The sequence below is a fragment of the Cryptotermes secundus genome, unplaced genomic scaffold (genome assembly GCF_002891405.2).
Source record: "Cryptotermes secundus unplaced genomic scaffold, Csec_1.0 scaffold1863, whole genome shotgun sequence".
NCBI lineage: Eukaryota > Metazoa > Arthropoda > Insecta > Blattodea > Kalotermitidae > Cryptotermes > Cryptotermes secundus.
In genome coordinates, this window is record NW_019725440.1 from 367,809 (window position 1) to 387,136 (window position 19,328).

At 36.9% G+C, this 19,328-nt stretch overlaps 1 protein-coding gene across 2 annotated transcripts in view; it reads left to right on the forward strand.

Moving 5' to 3' along the window:
- Positions 1 to 2,515: 2,515 nt before the first annotated feature.
- Positions 2,516 to 19,328, forward strand: part of LOC111863441 (mucolipin-3) — a gene marked incomplete at its 5' end in the record, with an annotated part of 38,196 nt that continues 21,383 nt past the window's right edge. The window contains 8 exon segments of one of the 2 annotated variants that reach the window (XM_023849769.2): positions 2,516 to 2,615; positions 7,229 to 7,443; positions 7,528 to 7,719; positions 10,107 to 10,257; positions 10,401 to 10,594; positions 15,218 to 15,314; positions 15,948 to 16,066; positions 19,162 to 19,311. In XM_023849769.2, the coding sequence (XP_023705537.2) occupies positions 2,519 to 2,615; positions 7,229 to 7,443; positions 7,528 to 7,719; positions 10,107 to 10,257; positions 10,401 to 10,594; positions 15,218 to 15,314; positions 15,948 to 16,066; positions 19,162 to 19,311 (1,215 nt within the window). 2 annotated transcript variants of the gene reach the window in all.

Consider the following 19,328-nt stretch of genomic DNA (forward strand, 5'->3'; position numbering starts at 1 on the left):
CTCCTATTCTACTCATCCACTATATATATATATATATATATATATATATCCCTGCATCTAGACACCCCCTCTGCGGTCTCTCCATTACACCTTTCTACCTCTGCATCACTCCATTGGATCATTCTTACGCCCTGTACACTTGTTGTAATGTTCCTAACTCATGTCCCATTGGAGGAGTTACACCTGAATAATATCACAATTATTAAGCATGGTGATAAGAGTAGTTTCACTTATTTTGTGTTGAGACTGCAGACGGATGGCATGGCCCGGCTCTTAGTCAGTGCTTCTACCAACATGGCCTCCAGCCGCAAATGGGCCAAAATTACTGTTTGAATAATCCCTATACTAATTTGGTCTCTGGGTTATATATCTTTATTCTTGCTAACTCATTACTTTCCCAGAGGGTGCAAGTATGCCTCCAATGACGTCTAGTCCCAAGTGGCTAGCTCTAGTTGGCTGGGGTCCTTAGGGGGTAGACACGCCCCCTTATGTCTAGTCCATTCGGGTAACCTTTTTACCTCCAAACGTTCCCTCATCTTCACATGTAGAACTTGTTAAGCTAGCATTTCGTTGTACAGTCAACGTCATTATGCTGACAGGACATTCCCGCGTGACAAGCCAATGTCCGTCTAAGTCCATACATAGGAATTCTTTAAAGTTTCTTAACCCTTCCTACATCCTCTTTCATACGTCTTACAAGTATTTCTCAAAACTAATTCTATCCTAACCAACATTTCCCCCTAAAATACAAAAAGTTAAATACTCTTTTAACATGTTACCTGGAGTCGGCCTTCAGGGCACAACATGAAGTTTTACTTATTAGTGTTTACATATGTTATTCATCTAATTTGTTATTATGGGTATATCCCTTCAGTCATTGCATTATTTTGGTCATGTTGGGTTCAGCATTGATCTTATGAACATAAATATATAAACATCAGATTTTCAAGGTTCATTATATTCCTTCAGTTATTTTATTATGTTGGCCATATTATTGTTTTCACCATCGAATATATGAACATATATGTATATATCAGACTTTCAAGGTTCATTATATTTGTTCAGTTAATGTATTATTTTGGCCACGTTATTGTGTTTATTATTGAATTTGGAAACATGAGCATGTTTCAGATCATGAGGTTTGTCAGAGTTCTGCATTTATTTTATTGCTTTTCATATACGAGTATTATTAAATGCAATGTTAATCTTGTTAACAAGAGTGTGTATCAGATACTCGAGTTTCATTATACTACTGAAATTAATTACCAATGGAAACATCAGTATTATTGTAAGATTTGAGGCTTTCACTGCGGTGACTATGAAGAAAGCAGTCTTCTGGGATTTGGCACCGTGTATAACACGTTAATGTAACTGAAAAGTTATGTTCTGTGTAAGTTGTAAGCAAAATTACGAAGTTGAATACAAGTATCTCTTTCTGTCAAGTTTACCCACCATCAGCTTTCCTAAACACAAGTATTCAATATATGTTATAGTTCAAATATCCATTGCATTTCATTAGGGGGTGTTGAATTGATGTAAATGAAATGATCTTATTTTACAGGCACTGGTGAGAAACTTTCTCCTGATAAATAATGTTGCAACCTGATATCTTGTTCTGCAGAGGTTCTTACGCCGTTGTGTTTTTTCTGTTTTCGAACTGAGTTTGATATCATTTAACTCATGCCCCTCCAGGTGGTTTTGAGTGAAGTGATATTGAACTCGGTTCAAAAACAAACAACACACAATGGAGTAAGAACCTCTGCAGTACAAGAGGCCAGGGTTGCAACATTGTAAATTTGACTCCAATAATCAACTGTGATTATGGTATGAATAATGTATTGTTATTTATATTATTATTTCTATGTAGTGTTATTTGTATTATCAATGACTAATTCCTTATCCTATATGTAGTGGATTTATGGAATGTAAATAAATGATGATGATGATGATTTATCAGGAGAAAGTTTCTCACCAGTGCCTGTAAAATATAAACATTTCATTTACATCGATTATTAATTCTAGCTATATGCGTGAACCAGTAATTTTTTGGGAGGGAGCAGTAAAAAATGCTGGTGGTATAATATCATAGTTTCTTACCGATAGGCCAGGTGGTATGACAGCATACATTCTTACCGACCGAGCCCTCGGCATTGGTGGCAGCCATTTTTATATGAAGAGAGTCGCAGCTGGCCACCGCGGCAGCAGTGATGTACCGTGACGTCACGGCGTTTATGTTGCATCCCCCTGCCACCTGGTATAAGTGGTATAAGCTTCACTGGTGGAAGCCGTGGAATACCTGCAAGTTATGTAGCAATCCGTAGATTCATGCCTCTCAAACATGTTTTATCACAGCAATTATTCCCTGCTATACCTATAGTACGTTGTGTTAACCGTGTGTGTAGATAAGAAGAAGAAGTGTGGCAGATGCCAGGCTGCAGTTACGTCTGGCTTGCAGATGCTGGTGTGATACGTACTGTATACAGATTTCAACATTATAGAAACGGAACTTTTAATGAACATGGATTATTCTGAATCTATGCAGACGCATCCAGGCTCAACAAACTTGAAAGAAAACAGTGAAATAGGCAGTGTAGTTGACAAGAATGATTGTGACGGTGAGTCATTGCTAAGAGGAAGAGGTTATTTATTACGATCACTTTAAAAAACGGTGAATAAATTCCTGAAATGGTATGAATAATGTGAGGAGAGTGTAGTATATATTGTTTCTACTTAGATCACTTTCATCTCATTTACTTTGGATTTTCTGGGAAACATCTCACGGTCGCTAAACTGCTATGTGTAATGATTAACTTTCTTTACAATTTTCGGTGCATGGTAATTATTGAGTAAAAAGTTTCATATGGTTGGTAACACCCTGCACTTGTGTAAAAGTGTCCGTTTTAATTGTTTGCTTTTTCTACATCAAATTTATATCAGAAACATAAGTAATCTCATCACCACTATCTGTCATTGCCAGTGTCACTACGATTATGGATGTCACTGTCGCTACCCTTGTCTGTGTCTGATTGTTCACTTGTTGAGAATTTGCAAGTTTTCCACAAGTTCTTCATTTTGTAGGAAAGGTGAAATATATGCTGGACTTCCAAAACTTGACACTGTGGTTGCATACTTAAGTTCCTACTTGCCTGCACAGCAGTTTAGTGAAGTTCCAGGCATATTAAATATAAAACAAAAGAGAATACCTGTTGATAGTCATAACTGGGTCTACTGTTTTGTACATTGGCCATCACTTTGAGTTTTTTCAAACCGCTACATTTCAGGAACTGGTTTTGCTTCTGTCATGAGTGTTATAGGGGTAGAGATTCTTACTCCTGTGGGCCTAAGGAAGACCTAGTCTCAGTTACCAGAGATACAGTGTTTAGTGTCCATAGTAGTGGTTCTAGTTATAATTACACACCATCACCAGAAACCTTTAGATTTCATTTGTTGATATTGTTTACCGGCAGAAAATAGTGTAAACTGAACAGTGAGATGAAAGGACAAATCATGAACTGCACATGTGTCCCTGAGGGATCTCTGGGTCAATGCTGAGCTTAAATAAGTTAAATTAAGTCATGAATTTAATTCATTTTTACATCCAGTGGAATTTCATCTCTGATGACTGCATCAGTGATTATCAGGGCCCAGATTTTGATGACCTGAAAATATTTAAAAAATGACCGAAAAAATCCAGAAAAATAACCTAAAGGAGAAAAGAAAGAACACTTCGCTTCCATGTTATTCACATTTCAGAAAACATATGAAGAAAAATTCCCTAAAATGGCCAAAAATGACAAGAAATACCTATAAAAGTCCAAAAATTTACCAAAAAATTACCCCCAAAATGAAAAAAAAAAATACCTTAAACCTAAAAATGTCAAAAAATGACAAAAAAATACCTATAAAATTTACATTTCTGTAACCTGCAGCTCATATCCAAGATTTACATATTTAAGAGCATTGCATAGGATACAAAGAAAAGAAGATGAGATGTCATCAAAATCTTGGCCCTGGTGATTATCATCCTTTTCAATCTTCCATTAAGCGAGTCATTTTGTCAAAAGAATGTAGCACCACCATAGTAAAGGGAAGCTTCTCTTTTTCCATGAACTGTATTTTTACAATTACGAACATCTCGATGTTAATGGAAGTTTTTAATAGTGTCAGTATAGTAACAGTTTTTGATAACATGTTTTATTCGTTTAATTATATTGAAACACTATATTTCTGTTAATTTTTTATGTAACAAAGTTTTTGTAACTGAATTAATTATTTTAAGTTCTCATTTCCAGCTGCACTGCATGAATTATGTGGGATGTCGCTATATGAAGAGAGAGCCACTTGTTGAACTGTTCTATAATATTTATTATAGTTGCACAGTATACACAGACAAACTTGAGTTTGAAGAATTGAATAATAATAATACCAATAGTGAACTCTGTAACACCTTGAACGTTGTATTGAAACACAACACTGAACTAGAACTGTAGAACTCCTACTCAGTATATCTTCTTATATAACCTAGAATTGGATCTATATAAAACATGTCCAAATTGTTGTAGGCTATGCCTAGCAACAGCTGTTTACTCACTTTTCCTAGTAACAGGTGTTTACTGGCTTTGCCTAGCAACCACTGTTTACTCGCCATTGCTAAGCAATGATACTTGCATTGTCACTGTAAGATTTGCTTGGATTTGGGCAGTTCCCTCAATAATAAACTCCTTCTTCACAGATGGCAGCAGTTCCATTTCCTCTAGAACGCTTCTGTTCAAAGATCATGAAAATTTATTACCATAAAAAATTTTATTTTTCTGTTAAATATTATGAACAAACTGTTAAGTCTTATTACATAAGAATCAATGCTGAAAGTTCTATTTCTTCTTACAAACTTCTTGTTATATAAAATAATGACTGCTAAGTCTGTGTGTGTGCTATGAGTAAACTTCGTCATTCTGTGGAATTCAGTGGTTCAGTGAGCAAACTCATTACTGCAAATTTTAGGATTAAATAAGCCTTCCTGGTTTTAAAGTGCGGCTGGCGCTTAAGGCTGACTACGTTACCGCCATCTGTGAGCTGATTGTCTAGAGCGGGGGTCTCCAAACTTTTGGAAATTCGAGCCACATTAGGTAATTAAGCACTTTCAACGGCCGGATAAAATGAGAAATTAATAACTCTTGGCATATGAGTTTTATTGAAAGCACAGAATTTCATGAACTAAATACAAAGAACATGAAAATAAATTATCGTATATTAACACTTTGCAGACCGCACACCCTTTAAAAGGTTTTTCGCTTTTAAACATGGCGGACAATTCGCGTGTTAACAGGCTTTTAGAACACGATAAGTTGCAACACACTATGCATCGTTCTGGTGCCACCTACATTGCATGCATCCGCCTGCAGATGTGTGATAAGACTCTGGAATGTTTAGTTAGCAGTCAGTAACTTGACCTCGCTGTTTATTTAACTGACTATAAAGGAAAATGCTTTGCCTTCTTCAAGCTATGTGTGTCAGCCAGTAGCTAGTGGGGAGAATGGATCAAGGACAAATTCTCCTCCGATGACCTAGCTGACCTGCCTTGTGAGACGCGTAGTAATGGATTAATTGTCATTCAGACAGCGACAGTGATGGGGGACAACAAAGAATTGTGGCCACAGACAGTAAAAGTGACAGTAGCTCCGACGATAATGCGGGTAATAACAATGCGGGGACAGCAAAAAATCTAAAAAAAATCTAAACCCTGATTCAAAATTGAAATACAAAGCATTTCTGATGAATGTGGCAAAGGCCTGGGCTACAGTCCAGATGGTGGCGGCAGAACCAGGGTCACACAAAGACTTAGTACGACCGGGCCCATCAACTTCCACCCCACGAAGGCCTCATGTGGACCCCCAGGGCGACTCTTGAGTGATATACAGAAAAATACCCTCATTAAAATTGTGAAGAGTGAACATTCCAAGGGGAAGAATACTTCTAGGCAATGCCGTGTTTACACAGTTCACAAAAAAGGAGTATGTCTACATTTGCAAGTTCTGTGTAAAGCCACTTCACAAAGGGGAAAGTTTCCAGAAATATCACACCCTCAAGCACTTCTAGGAGCAATGGTAAGTGTTCTCCAAAAATTTTAGTTCAAAAAATTAATTAGGAGATTTTATATTATTTTTTTAAAGTGAACAGTGCACAAATTAGGGTAGTATGTTTAAAAATGTCGGTCCCCAGGGTGATTTAAATATTTAAATCACCGGTCCACGAAGTGTTAATGACAACAGACAATAGCAGCAAATGCTCATATTTTCATCACAAATTATAATAAAATAATTAATGTGAATGATGGAACTCTTTTTGCATTCTTAAAATCTGATTAAATTGAGGTTCAAATTTTGAAATGCTATGTGGTCCCAAAAATGGAGGTAAATTTACAAGCTGGCCGTCATAGAATGGACCAAAGTTCCGGTGGCCTTATCAGCATTCCTCACTACCAATTCTCGGAACAGTTAGAGCAAAACTGGACATAAGTTGCCTTTAATACAAAAATGCTAATAAGTATGACACCGGTGGTGGTGATGATCTGTTACAATTACTCTGCACCACTGCAAGAAGTCTTTGCCGATCGAGGCCAAACAAGTACGAAGAAATACCGCGCAGTATGCGGTCCAGAATTAGTAAAATTGTGAATAATATTAATATTAACGTAATATGGAATATCGGTATGTTTTAAGCACAATCTTAATTAATGAATTTGAAATCTAAGAACAAGTGTTTTTTTACCAGTACTCACTGGAAAATTAGTTCAATTGGTGCATTTCTGCACAGTTCTTTTGCGGGCCGGATGTGGGCTGCAGGCCGTAGTTTGGAGACCCTTGATCTAGAGAAAATGTTGGAGCCTTGATGTCTCACAACCCTATAGGCCTTCATGGCCTGTTACAGGGATAGCTTTACCTTTTTACCTTCCTGAAGGGTGGCCAGTACATGAGGCTGACAACCTTACTGCCATCTCTGAGCTGATTGTCAAGAAAATGTTGGAGTCTTTGACATCTCACAACCCTATGGGCCTCCACGGTCTGTTACAGGGATAGCTTTACTTTTTTTTTTTTTAATCTGATATCACTTCATTTTGGGGAATTGTGTGTTCAGTGTGGGAACTCCAGTGAATATACTCATTTCTCCACATTGAAGGATTCAATAGATTTGAGTAGTCTGACATTACTTTATTCTGTTACTGTTTCAGAACTTGAAGCTTTGGTTATGAGTCGTGCTCAAACATCTACTTCTTTATCTTCAGCTTGTAGTTACAGGTCAACAGATGTAGATATATCTGAGGAAAGAATGAGGAGAAAGCTGAGGTTTTTCTTTATGAATCCTATTGAAAAATGGCAGGCAAAACATAGAGTTCCATATAAATTTGTAGTTCAAGTAATAAAAATTATTCTAGTCACTGTGCAGGTAAGATAATGTTGTCAGAGATTTGCAGTTTGTGGATTAATAAATTGAGAAATTGCAGATAATTGAAATCATATTTTATTGCAGTTATGCTTATTTGCTCATAACCGCTACAAACATGTCAACTACACATGGGACAACCGTATTGCATTTTCCCACCTGTTTTTGAACGGGTGGGATACAACTAGGGAAGTGAATTCATATCCTCCCAGTGTTGGACCTCTAGCTGTGTATAAGATCAGTAAGTTCTACGAGACATTGGATTTTGCTGTCATTGGGGTGAGTCATGCATTCAGTAATGTAACCTATTTATCAGAATTTTAACCCTCACCTTTGAGTGTGCAACTGTTGTGATTTATTATGTGGCTGTATCAGCATTTTGACCATGCAGAGGTATTTGATAGGTAATTGGTTTGAATCCCAGAGTTCACCATCTGGAGAGTGTCATGATTTTCTTCAGTTTATCAAGGTTAACGACTGTTTCGTTTTGTCAAGTATCTGTTAGAGAAGTTACGATTCAGTTTTTTTAGGAAATAACCTACTCAGCAGGACTTAATAGATAATAATGCACATATTCCTTTAAAGCCAAATACTGGTATACTATAAAAGCAGTTACTCCACTGTGTACTGTTTTACCTTGATGCCATATACTTAATGGCGAAAGCTTCAGCTCCACCCACTTCCATCTTTCCTTGTGTGCCAAGTAAATGCATGCATGAAGTGTTATTCAGTGTTGCCAACATAATGCAAAAGTGAGAACATGTTGCAGCACCTGTCTTTAGGTTTAGTTTATTGTACTTTCACTATTTTAAATTAATGTTAGTTTGTGTTGGCTTTAATTCTCTTAATTTTGTTTAGATCTTCATTGGCTTTGGTATGTACAAAGAATTGCTGTGTGCACTGTGTATTATGCTGCATAGTAAGTGATGCATTGCTGCCAAAAAAACAACAGTGTGGCCAATACGTTACACTTCTATCCGTGTTCAGATTATTGAGAAGTCTGTGTAGATACTGATTGATTCAGGTGTACGAGATCTGAAGTTCTTGTGGCTGTGAATATTATTATTCCATTCTTCTTGGATGTGACACTATGTAGTTTGGTAGATAGGTGCCACTGTTTCAGATGAATCTTGTCTCCTCCATCATCAGGTTGAAGATTAAGCTGCCCAGGGGAACTGGGTCCAGGTATAAGGAAGGACAGGCCAGGACTAGAATTCTTGAGTTTGTAAAGGTGGTCCCACTCTTCTCTGTATGGAGGTGGCGACTTTCTCTGTAATGTTACTCTCTATTTACCAAACTGCAAGGCATCACATCCCTGAAGACTATGCTCGTATGATTTAAGCAAACAAAATTCTTCACTCTCTGTATTCTGCAAACAGAGGTTCATTCCTCACTGCACAGAGTGAACTGCTGTGTTTGCTGGTTCTGTTAGACCAGTCAACTTAAATGTTTTACTTACTTACTTATGGAGCTGAGCCTTTCTGGAGGAGCTGCCAATTCTTCGGCTACTCAAGAATTTCCCAGCATTTTATGGAAGCCAAAGGTTCATTACCGTGTTCACAAGAGCCCTCCACTGGTCCCTATCCTGAGCCAGATAAATCCAATCAACACCATCCCATTCTGTCTCTCTAAGATCCATTTTAATATTGTCCACCCACCTACACCTTGGTCTTCCCAGTGGGCTCTTTCCTTCTTGCTTTCCCACCAATATCCTAAATGCATTCCTCGTCTCCCCCATTCGTGCTACATGCCCTACCCACCTCATCCTCCTTGACTTGATCATTCTAATTATGCTTGGAGAAGAGTATGTCACTTTATTCTTAGGTGTGACAGTGGTCATTAAAATTTATGACATTTTTGGTATACAATGGCATGTACTTGTTAGACGAAGACAACCCATACCATACAGTATTGAAACTTAATTTAATTTAATCCAAGTCATTTTGAATGAGAAATGTTATATGAATATTTGTGTTTATTAAGGAGTTATGGTTTATTGAATATTATCAAGAAGGGTGTGGATGTAATTGAAATACATGAAATTAAATTTCTGAAGGTGGTATTCAAACTGTACATCATTGACTTCCGTGTCTTATGCTTAATGGAACTCTACAGAAGTATGTGTACATAGATATCTGCATTGGACTAACCTCTGCATGCATCAGTTTCGGATCATCGTCAAGTTGTAATATTAATCTGCTCATTGTTGAGTAACAGTGTTTGTTCCTGCAAAGGCTATCAGTTTGCTGATAATTGAGCTCAAAAGTAGTGAAGGTGAAGGCACTCAGTTTAACATTTGTGTTAATGGCTGTAATGTAGATGTAAATGCAGTCTAGTGTAAGTGAACAACTTTAAAATGAATTTGCATCTGCACAGAACCCAATTTTATCATTATACTGAAAACAACCACAACCACAGCTCATAACCCATTGTGATCAGGAAATACATTCATATAACATTTTTAATGCAAAATGACATGGTTAGGAACTTCCTTCAGTTTGGCCACTTCCTTCCAAGATCTATGTGAGTTAGTGTTTTATGTATCTATTAGTGTAACCACAATATGAATAAATTGTTCAATATTAAAAGAAGAATTTCAACATATGTTTATTTTCTGTCCATTTATTTCCTTTAAGATTCAGGTTGTGGCTTTGTGAATATTTCAGTATGCAAATCTTGGCAATGCCATTGGTCCATATTCCTATACAGAGGAAGATAATTCTATGCCAGCACCACTTCTTTGCTTGTACCAGTATAAGGAGGGAACCATCTTTGGTTTTAATGAAAGTTACATGTTTAATAGTGAAATTGATGAACGTAAGTCATTGATCATGATATGTATATTAAAAATATATACTTTGAATGTAGTTATGTCAAATTTACAATCTTAATCGTGGATTATTATTAATTCTATGTTCTTATAATGAAATGTTGGACTCATTATTATGATTTCTTTCTAGGATGCTTGAATCTAACAGTAGAACCCAACGTAACTGCAAAGAACTACTCTGCCAAAGATTTCTTGAAAGAGCATGGCATTTTGATAAACTTCTCTTCTTTAGTTAAAGCAGAAATGACATTTTCTTTAAAGACTGTCAACTTCAAGGCTGCTGGACCAATAACTCCACCAGATTGTTACAAATTCAATATAAAGGTAGGACTTGGACAGTGAGTGAATGTAAAATTTGTATGCAATTTGTAGACACTTCATTTTCTTAGAAGGAAAATTTATAAATGACTTCAAATAATTGACGGTCATTCAAGGTTCACAGCCATTTCCATAGTCCTTGTTGACTTCATGATTTTGCCTCCAAATATACTGTTTACTGAAATAATAAACATTGTTGTATCTCGTATACTGTAGAATCCTATTAAGACATTTTTCAAAGTGACAGCTGTTTGCAAGCTAATGTCATTGTGAAATGACATGTTAGATACCACAGGCTCACTAATCAGCTGGTGCTCATCAAAATAGGTAGCATATACTGTGATGTAAAGGCCAGCCATGTCTTGCAAATATCACTCACTCAAGGAGCTGAGCCCTCCTTCAGAAGCCGCCAATTGTGCAGCTACGCAACAACTTCCCAGGATTTTATGGAACCCGAATGTTCACTACCATGTTTACAAGTGCCCTCCACTGATCCCTGTCCTGAGCCAGATCAATCTAATCCATACCATCCCATTTGATCTCTCAAAGATCAATTTCAATATTGTCACCCACCTAAGTCTTGATCTTCCTTCTGGCTTTCCCACAAATATTCTGTATGCATTCCTCTTCTCCCCCAATTGTGCTACATGCCCTGTCCATCTCATCCTCCTTGACTTGATCATTCTAATTATACTTGGAGAGGAATACAAGTTATGAAGCCCTTCATTGTGCAGTTTTCTCCAACCTCCTGTCACTTCATCTCTATTCGGTCCAGATATTCTCAACACCCTGTTTTGAATCTCCATCAGTCTGTTTTCCTCCCTTAATGTCAGAGACCAAGTTTCACACCCATACAAAACCACAGGCAAAATTATAGTTTTGTACATTCTATTTTTTTAATATTTTTAGACAGCAAAAGAAAGACAAAAGGTTTGGACTGAATGGTAGCAATCATTACCTGAGTTCAGTCTCCTCTTAATTTCCTCCTGAATCAGGTTTTGGTTTGTTATCATCGTCCCCAAATATATGAACTGTGCCACATTTTCATAACATCTGTTACCTGTCTTTATGTCATGAATTTGCCCTGCATTCTGGTGATAAGACAGCAACATATACCTAGTTTTCTCTGTGTTTACTTGAAGACCAATCTCCTTACTAGTGTCAGTTAAGGTTTGTGTTTTTTCTTTATGGTATCTATATTATCACCCAGTAGATTCACATCATCAGCATAAACCACCAGCTGGTGTGTCCAATTTAATTTCAGTCCCACCTGGTTTCCCTATACCTTCCTAATGGCATATTCNTATCATCGTCCCCAAATATATGAACTGTGCCACATTTTCATAACATCTGTTACCTGTCTTTATGTCATGAATTTGCCCTGCATTCTGGTGATAAGACAGCAACATATACCTAGTTTTCTCTGTGTTTACTTGAAGACCAATCTCCTTACTAGTGTCAGTTAAGGTTTGTGTTTTTTCTTTATGGTATCTATATTATCACCCAGTAGATTCACATCATCAGCATAAACCACCAGCTGGTGTGTCCAATTTAATTTCAGTCCCACCTGGTTTCCCTATACCTTCCTAATGGCATATTCTAAAGCAAAGTTGAAAAGCAGTGGCAATAATGCATCTCCTTGTTTTAGACCATTCTGGATAGGAAATTTATCAGACAAATGTTTACCTTTATGAACTTTGCTATAAATTTCGTTTACACACATTTTAAACAGCCTAACTAGTTTCATGGGTGCCCCAAACTCTATCAGAATATTGTACAATACTTCTACCCTAACTGAAACATATGCTTTCTTGAAGTCTATGAATAGCTGATGTACTGTCTCGTTCTCCAATTATTTCTCCGGTATCCTACGAATGCAAAGGATCTGATCTGTAGTTGATCTGTTACTTTGAAACCCACACTGATAATCTCCAATAATTTCATCTATGTATGGACTTAACCTTCACAGAAAAAAAATTGGATAAAATTTTGTGTGAAGTTGATAGCCGTGATATCCACCAATAATTACTACAGTAAGTTTTATCAACCTTCTTGTGAACTTGTACAATAATAGACTCCTTCCACTGATCATGCAATTTTCCTGTATTCCAAATAGAATTAATTAGCTTATGGATCTTAGAACATAATATTTCACACCTCCTGCTTAAATCAATTTTGCCAGACTTTGATCACTACATGGCGATTTATACCTTTTCAATTTTGCGGTAGCAGTTTCACCCTCAAAAGGACTAGGATCAGATACTAATGGCTCAGTTATATGTACTTCTATCTGCCTAACTTCACTGACTATAGGTACATTCAATTACTGAGAGAAGTAATTCTTCACCTGTTCAAAATATTGTGGGAATCTGCAAGCAGATCACCATTATCATCCTTCACTAAGTTACTGCTAGGTTGGTAACCACTCTCAAGGTAATTTATTTCTCTATACAAGTCTCTAACATTATTGCAAGCTCATCAATTTTGTGTTTCAGATATTCCCTCTTTTTATTCCTTAAATGCCTGCTGGTTTCAGATCTTATATTGTTGAGATTATCCCCATTTATTTCTCTTGGATCCTGTAACCACTACTGTTTGTATTGTTTCCTTTGGTCTAATAAGTTTGGGAATCCTTAATCAAACCATGGCTCATGCTTCTTCAGTTCATAATAGCCTAGGCAGTCTTTGGTGGACATATTGATATTATCTCTAATAGTTTCCCCAACTTTATTAACACCCACCTCAGTGTCTAAGTTCTCCAAATCTGTGAACATATTTTAGATTTCAACATAATACTGCCCCTTACCCAGTACCTCATTTAATTTTGTGAACTTAAACCTCTCCATATGAAGTCTGTGCATTGTTTGTTTACTCACTGCCAGTCTTTCCCTAATCTTTGCCACTACCAGATAGTGGTCAACAAACTTGAAAGAAAACAGTGAAATAGACAAAGAAGTTGACAAGAATGATTGTGACGGTGATCTGCTGCCCTGAATGATCAGACATCAAGTATACTTGAATGCCATCTCCTATCTACCAAAAGTACGGTCGATTTGATTGTGTGTCTTCCCATCAGGAGATGTCCAAGTATATTAATGTTACAATGTGGGAATATTGCACTTTTGACAATAAGATTTTTTGATGTGGCAAAGTTTACTACTCTGACTCCATTATCATTACTAATTTTGTGTAAACTCTCATTCCCAGTTGTTAGCACATCTTGCAAATATGTTTTAGATAATGTTATTTTAAATATGCTTGCATGTCTGTGTATAAATAAGTGGGTTTCAGTGTTATGTAAGATAAGGTAATACCGTAGAACTTGGTTATAACGTCATCAAAGGGACCTAAAAATAGTGTCGTTATAAACGAATGTCGTTGTAACTGAAATGGGCACTTCCACAGTAGCCTTATGTTAGTCACGTAAAAATCTACCAAAAACCGAGTTAAAATGTTGCATTTGTTAGTGAAATACGTAGTTAAGTACAGACTAACGTAACATTAACGTGGACTTAATATGGATTCTCCATATCATTTGTAATGTAGAATTCACCAAACCAAATTCGCGGCATACATCAGCTTTTTTCCTTCCAATTTCTATTTCACGAATCACTTTAACTTTCTCTTCAGTGCTTAAAACTTTCCTTTTCATTGCCGTGTTTTCGCTACTGCACTTCTCTGGGTTTAGGCAGGAACACTATAGGGTAAGTAGACAATGTGAGGTCCTGTTAGATGAGATTCTAGGAAAGGATGCAGTTAACAATTGCCGCATCCTCTTGCACTGTTCACGCAGTCCCATCCCACACCCTTGTTTTCGCATAAAACCCACGCTCCTCTTGCAGCCCGCGGTCGTATTCTTCCAGGACAGTCACGTCAGCAAGTAGAGAAAGTGAGGGTGGGCAGACACATCAAACTTTCCCACGATATCAGAGAAATTCAGGAATGAAAATAACGTTACATACGAGGTTGATGCATTTGTGCATGTCGTACTAAGCAAGGTATAAAAACAGTTGCTTTATGAGGAATTAGTTCATACCATTGAATATTTGACGCAATAGACAAGGTGTCGCAGAAACCGATGTTGCTATAACCAAGTTTTACTGTATTTGAAAGTATGTTACTAAAAAGAATTTGGATGAACTAATGTATTAATGTAAATCATGGTTCTGAGGGAATAATGTAAACTGCCAGAGTTGGAAAACAAGGAATTTTGGGTTGAATAGTAGCAAAGTTTATAATGGAGTTTATGTACACAACAAGAACTTCATATTTCACACTTTCAAGTCTTTATAGGGTAGTCATTCAGAGAAGTTAAGAGCTGGACATACAAGTAAGGTTGGAGAAAAATAAATGTGTATAGAAATTTGGTGTGAAAACCATATAAAAGTCGTGGAGGAAATGTGACGATAATATGAAGACAAGCCTTCAGGCTATATTTATGGGGATATGAACTGAATTGTATTATTTCAGGTTTTGTATCTTGAGACAGGCTCTGACATAAATACCTAGTATTGATCCTTTTGGTTCTTCTATCAGGTCGTTACAAGCATCATTGGAAATATTTTTTTTTAAGAATGCACAGATATCTTGGAACTTTCAGCATATTAATTTAAATTAGTTTACTTTCAGATATCTTTTGATAATGAGGACCATGATGGACAGATGTTACTGTCACTAGACGCAGATGCAGTGCGTCTCTACTGCAAAGGGGATGTGGAGTATGTTGGTGAGATTGACCTCTTACTTCATACATGAATTTTTTTTTGTTTATTCTTTATTATTAGAGACTTGAAGTTACAGTACCAGTACCAGATCAGCAATATTTGTTCTGATTTGCTTTGCCCGAACCCCAGGTTCTGGTTTTCTAGTGTAAAAACTATGCCTAAGTAGGCTGCGCAGTTCACCTTTAGAGAAGCAGACAGCTTGCAGTTTGATTTATAATCACAGTTAAGTAACAGTTCATGAATTTCGTTGTTTACAGATCCTTCAATTATAATTGAAGGATCTGTAGAAATAAAATCTGTAGAAATAAAAAAAATAATTTGATAACAACTTGTAAATAATTATTTACAAGTTGTTATCAAATTATTTTTTTTATTTCTACAGATTTTATTTCTACAGATCCTTCAATTATAATTGAAGGATCTGTAGAAATAAAATCTGTAGAAATAAAAAAAATAATTTGATAACAACTTGTAAATAATTATTTACAAGTTGTTATCAAATTATTTTTTTTATTTCTACGGGTAACTGTGACTTGATATCATTCATAGATACTTATAATTTAAGAATGAGAAATAGCTGTACCAACATGTTTGCTCAAATAAGAGAAATATTTAATGATATTAATGCATTTCAGTGGATAATCGATTGGATTCCATACTTCTCAGCATTCTCAACTCATTGGTGATTGTGATCTGTAGCATTTCCTTGATTTTGTGTTGTCGAGCCATTTACAGAGCACAACAGCTCAAGTTGGTATGTATAATACTTCATTACTATTGCCAGTATTTCTACACTGCAAATATTTTAGACAAAACACATTATTTGAATAAAGTTTAAAACGAGTGTACCATACTACGATAGGGTACCCAAAAGACTGATTTTTTTGTGGGCAGAGCTTTTGTAGTACCGTGTTTTGCCGTTATGAGCGGATAGAGCTAACATTCCTGAGTCTAATAAGCCGACTACCGTTGCTTCAGAAGGTAAGGACTAGTTTTCGCAGAGTTTATAGTGACAACTGTTTTGTGTGATCGTCGTTTTTGCAATGGCTGATTTTCGTGAACAGCGTGCGGCAGTGAAATTCTGCTTTTTGCTCGGGAAAAGTGGAACAGAAACTCTTGAAATGTTAGAAACGGCTTACAAGGACGATGCTATGGGGGAAAACTCAAGTGTTTGAGTGGTTTTCCCGTTTTAAAAATGGTGAAATGTCAATTGATGACAAACCTCGTTCTGGTCGTCCTTCCACAGCCCAAACACATGAAAATGTTGAAAAAATTCGTGAAATCATCAAGGAAGATCGACGACGGACCATTGAAGAAATTGTGGAGCTATCGGGAGTGACTTGGAGCTCAGTTCAGCGAATTTTGACAGAAGGTTTGGGAATGAAAAGGGTGGCTGCGAAATTCGTGCCACGACTGCTGACTGCTGAACAAAAACAAGGTCGCGTGGAAGCATGCTGTGCTTTGAAAGAAGAGTCCCGAATTGATCAAAACTTTTTTTAAAAAATTATCACCGGTGACGAAACCTGGTGCTATGCTTACAATCCTGAATCAAAGCAACAATCAAGCCAGTGGAAGACTTCAAGTTCGCCTCGCCCCAAGAAAGCTCGTCAGGTGAAATCAAACATGAAAACAATGCTGATTTGTTTTTTCGATGTGAGAGGAGTCGTCCATTCAGAGTTTGTTCCGCAGGGTCAGACAGTTAACCAGGCTTTCTACTTGGAAGTTTTGAAAGGATTGCGCAACAGTTTGCAGCGGAAGCGGCCAGATATGTGGCAGTCGGGTGACTGGTTTTTCCATCATGACAATGCCCCTGCTCACACAGCCCTGTCTGTACGACAATTCTTGACCAAAAATGGTATGACCCCTGTTCCTCAGCCTCCATACTCACCCGACCTTGACCCGTGCGACTTTTTTTTTTTTGTTTCCTCGAATGAAAAGAGACTTGAAAGGAAAGCGTTTTGCTGATGTTGCTGAGGTGAAGGAAAAAACGACGGAGGCACTGTCAAGCATCTCAAAAGATGAATTTAGACAATGTTTTGAAAAATGGAATAAAAGACTAGACAAGTGTATTAGTGTAAGTGGAGAGTACTTTGAAGGGTATTGAAGGTTTGTGCTTAAAATTTGAATAAATAAGTTTAAAAAAAAATAAGTTCAGTTTCTTTTGGGTACCCCCTCGTATACAGTGGAACCCATATTTAATGTGCTTGATTCAATGTTAAATTATAATGATACCAAGTCAATGATCTTAGCATTAAATTACCTTCATTTAAGTTTTTACGTGGTTTAGTGTTCAGATATACTGCTTCCCATAGAAATCTTAAGTGGGGGTTCACTGTAAGTAATATTAACCTTTAATGTACCGATTTTTAAATTGCCAGGAGCCCTCTACGGCCAGTATTTAAATCGCCCTAATTAATTAACGTTGCAGATTTTCAGAAAAAATACATATTTTCCATTCTATGCAACATAGAAATACAAACTAACAACAACCTGAAAGACATTAAAACTTTCTACATATACACAAAAGTGCTATTTTTACAAACGAAAATTAACTGTGATTATTTTTTCATGAAATGCAAAATATAGTCTTTATTATATATATGTTATGAAATTCGAAAGGACTTACCCATTGTTTTTTCTTCAACCTTGAATCATGGTGATATTGTAAATCTAATCACGCTATATACAATAATATTTTGTTCAGACTGTACACAAGTTTGAACTGCGTCACTTCACAGTTTATGATACACTCTGGGGCGCATGTAACTTCTCGAAGCAGTCCACCTCACACGGAGCGACATCACCTTTTTACAATAGAAGAGCATGCTCCTGCTTTTCTTATTTAGCGAAACACACGACGTCTTTGTTTCCCTTTGGTTGGCCAGTGTTGTGAATGTTTCACCTCCAGTCGACTCAGTTGGGCTCCAGATAACCTTGGCCTCCCGCCAAGAAACGCCACTGACCGTGATATTTGCNATTCGCCTTGTGCGATTAAAGAATCATCTTGGGGGAGGGGGGTTTCTAGCAGAATCGAATAAATTATGTTGATTGACAAAGCGACACTCTCACCTATTAGTAATACTCGCAAAATTTTGATGCAAAGTAATTATGATACCAGTCGAAAAGAGTGCCAGCCCGACACTGATACCGAAAGTTGCAGTGGCGAAGATGCCTTTTACTCACAAAGTAATACGGGCTCAGTGGGTTTATACCTCTTCCAGGACACAAAATAAAATAATATACAAAGAAATATATGACAGTCTGACACTGACTTTTTAACTGATAAAGAAATATTAGACAATCCGACACTGACTCCCTGACTGATAATTCGCTACTGAAAACCAATCCTTGAATGCGTCACACTTCCTTGAAGACTCTAGAAGCACTCATCTGCAAGCACCAATGAATATTTCCTCATCAGTTCTCGAAACAAAGCTGGGCTATATTTGGCTGAACAGGTCATAAACAGTCATATCTAAACGTAAATAGTATCAAAACCAGTACACTGATAAACGATTTCATTGTTCAGAGCTAAGGAATGCACCACTGGTATGACCTCACGTAGGTTTGTTTTGGTTTCAAACCCAAGATCAAACTGTCAGCACTCCCAAAGAGAGCACGTGTCATGCCGCATAACATTCGGCCAACTCGGGGTGCTGCTTGCTGCATATATATATATATATATAACATTCGGCCGTTTAAAGTTAAAACAATTTGTTTTAGAATTATGTTATTTTCTGCTTTGTCACATTGAGTAGTGATTGTACAGCTTGCACCATATGATTTATGATGCATGCATTTACATCAAAAGGTGCATGATTAATGACCCTGATGTATATTGTGTTTCAGGTAACTATAAATTTTTTCCAAAAGGCATACAAGAAGGATTTGAGTGCAGAAGGACAGTTGGAGTTCCTGAATATGTGGTATATAATGATCATTATTAATGATGTATTAATTATACTGGGTTCTGGCATCAAGGAACAAATTGAGAGGAAAGTAAGTTTCTCCGTTGT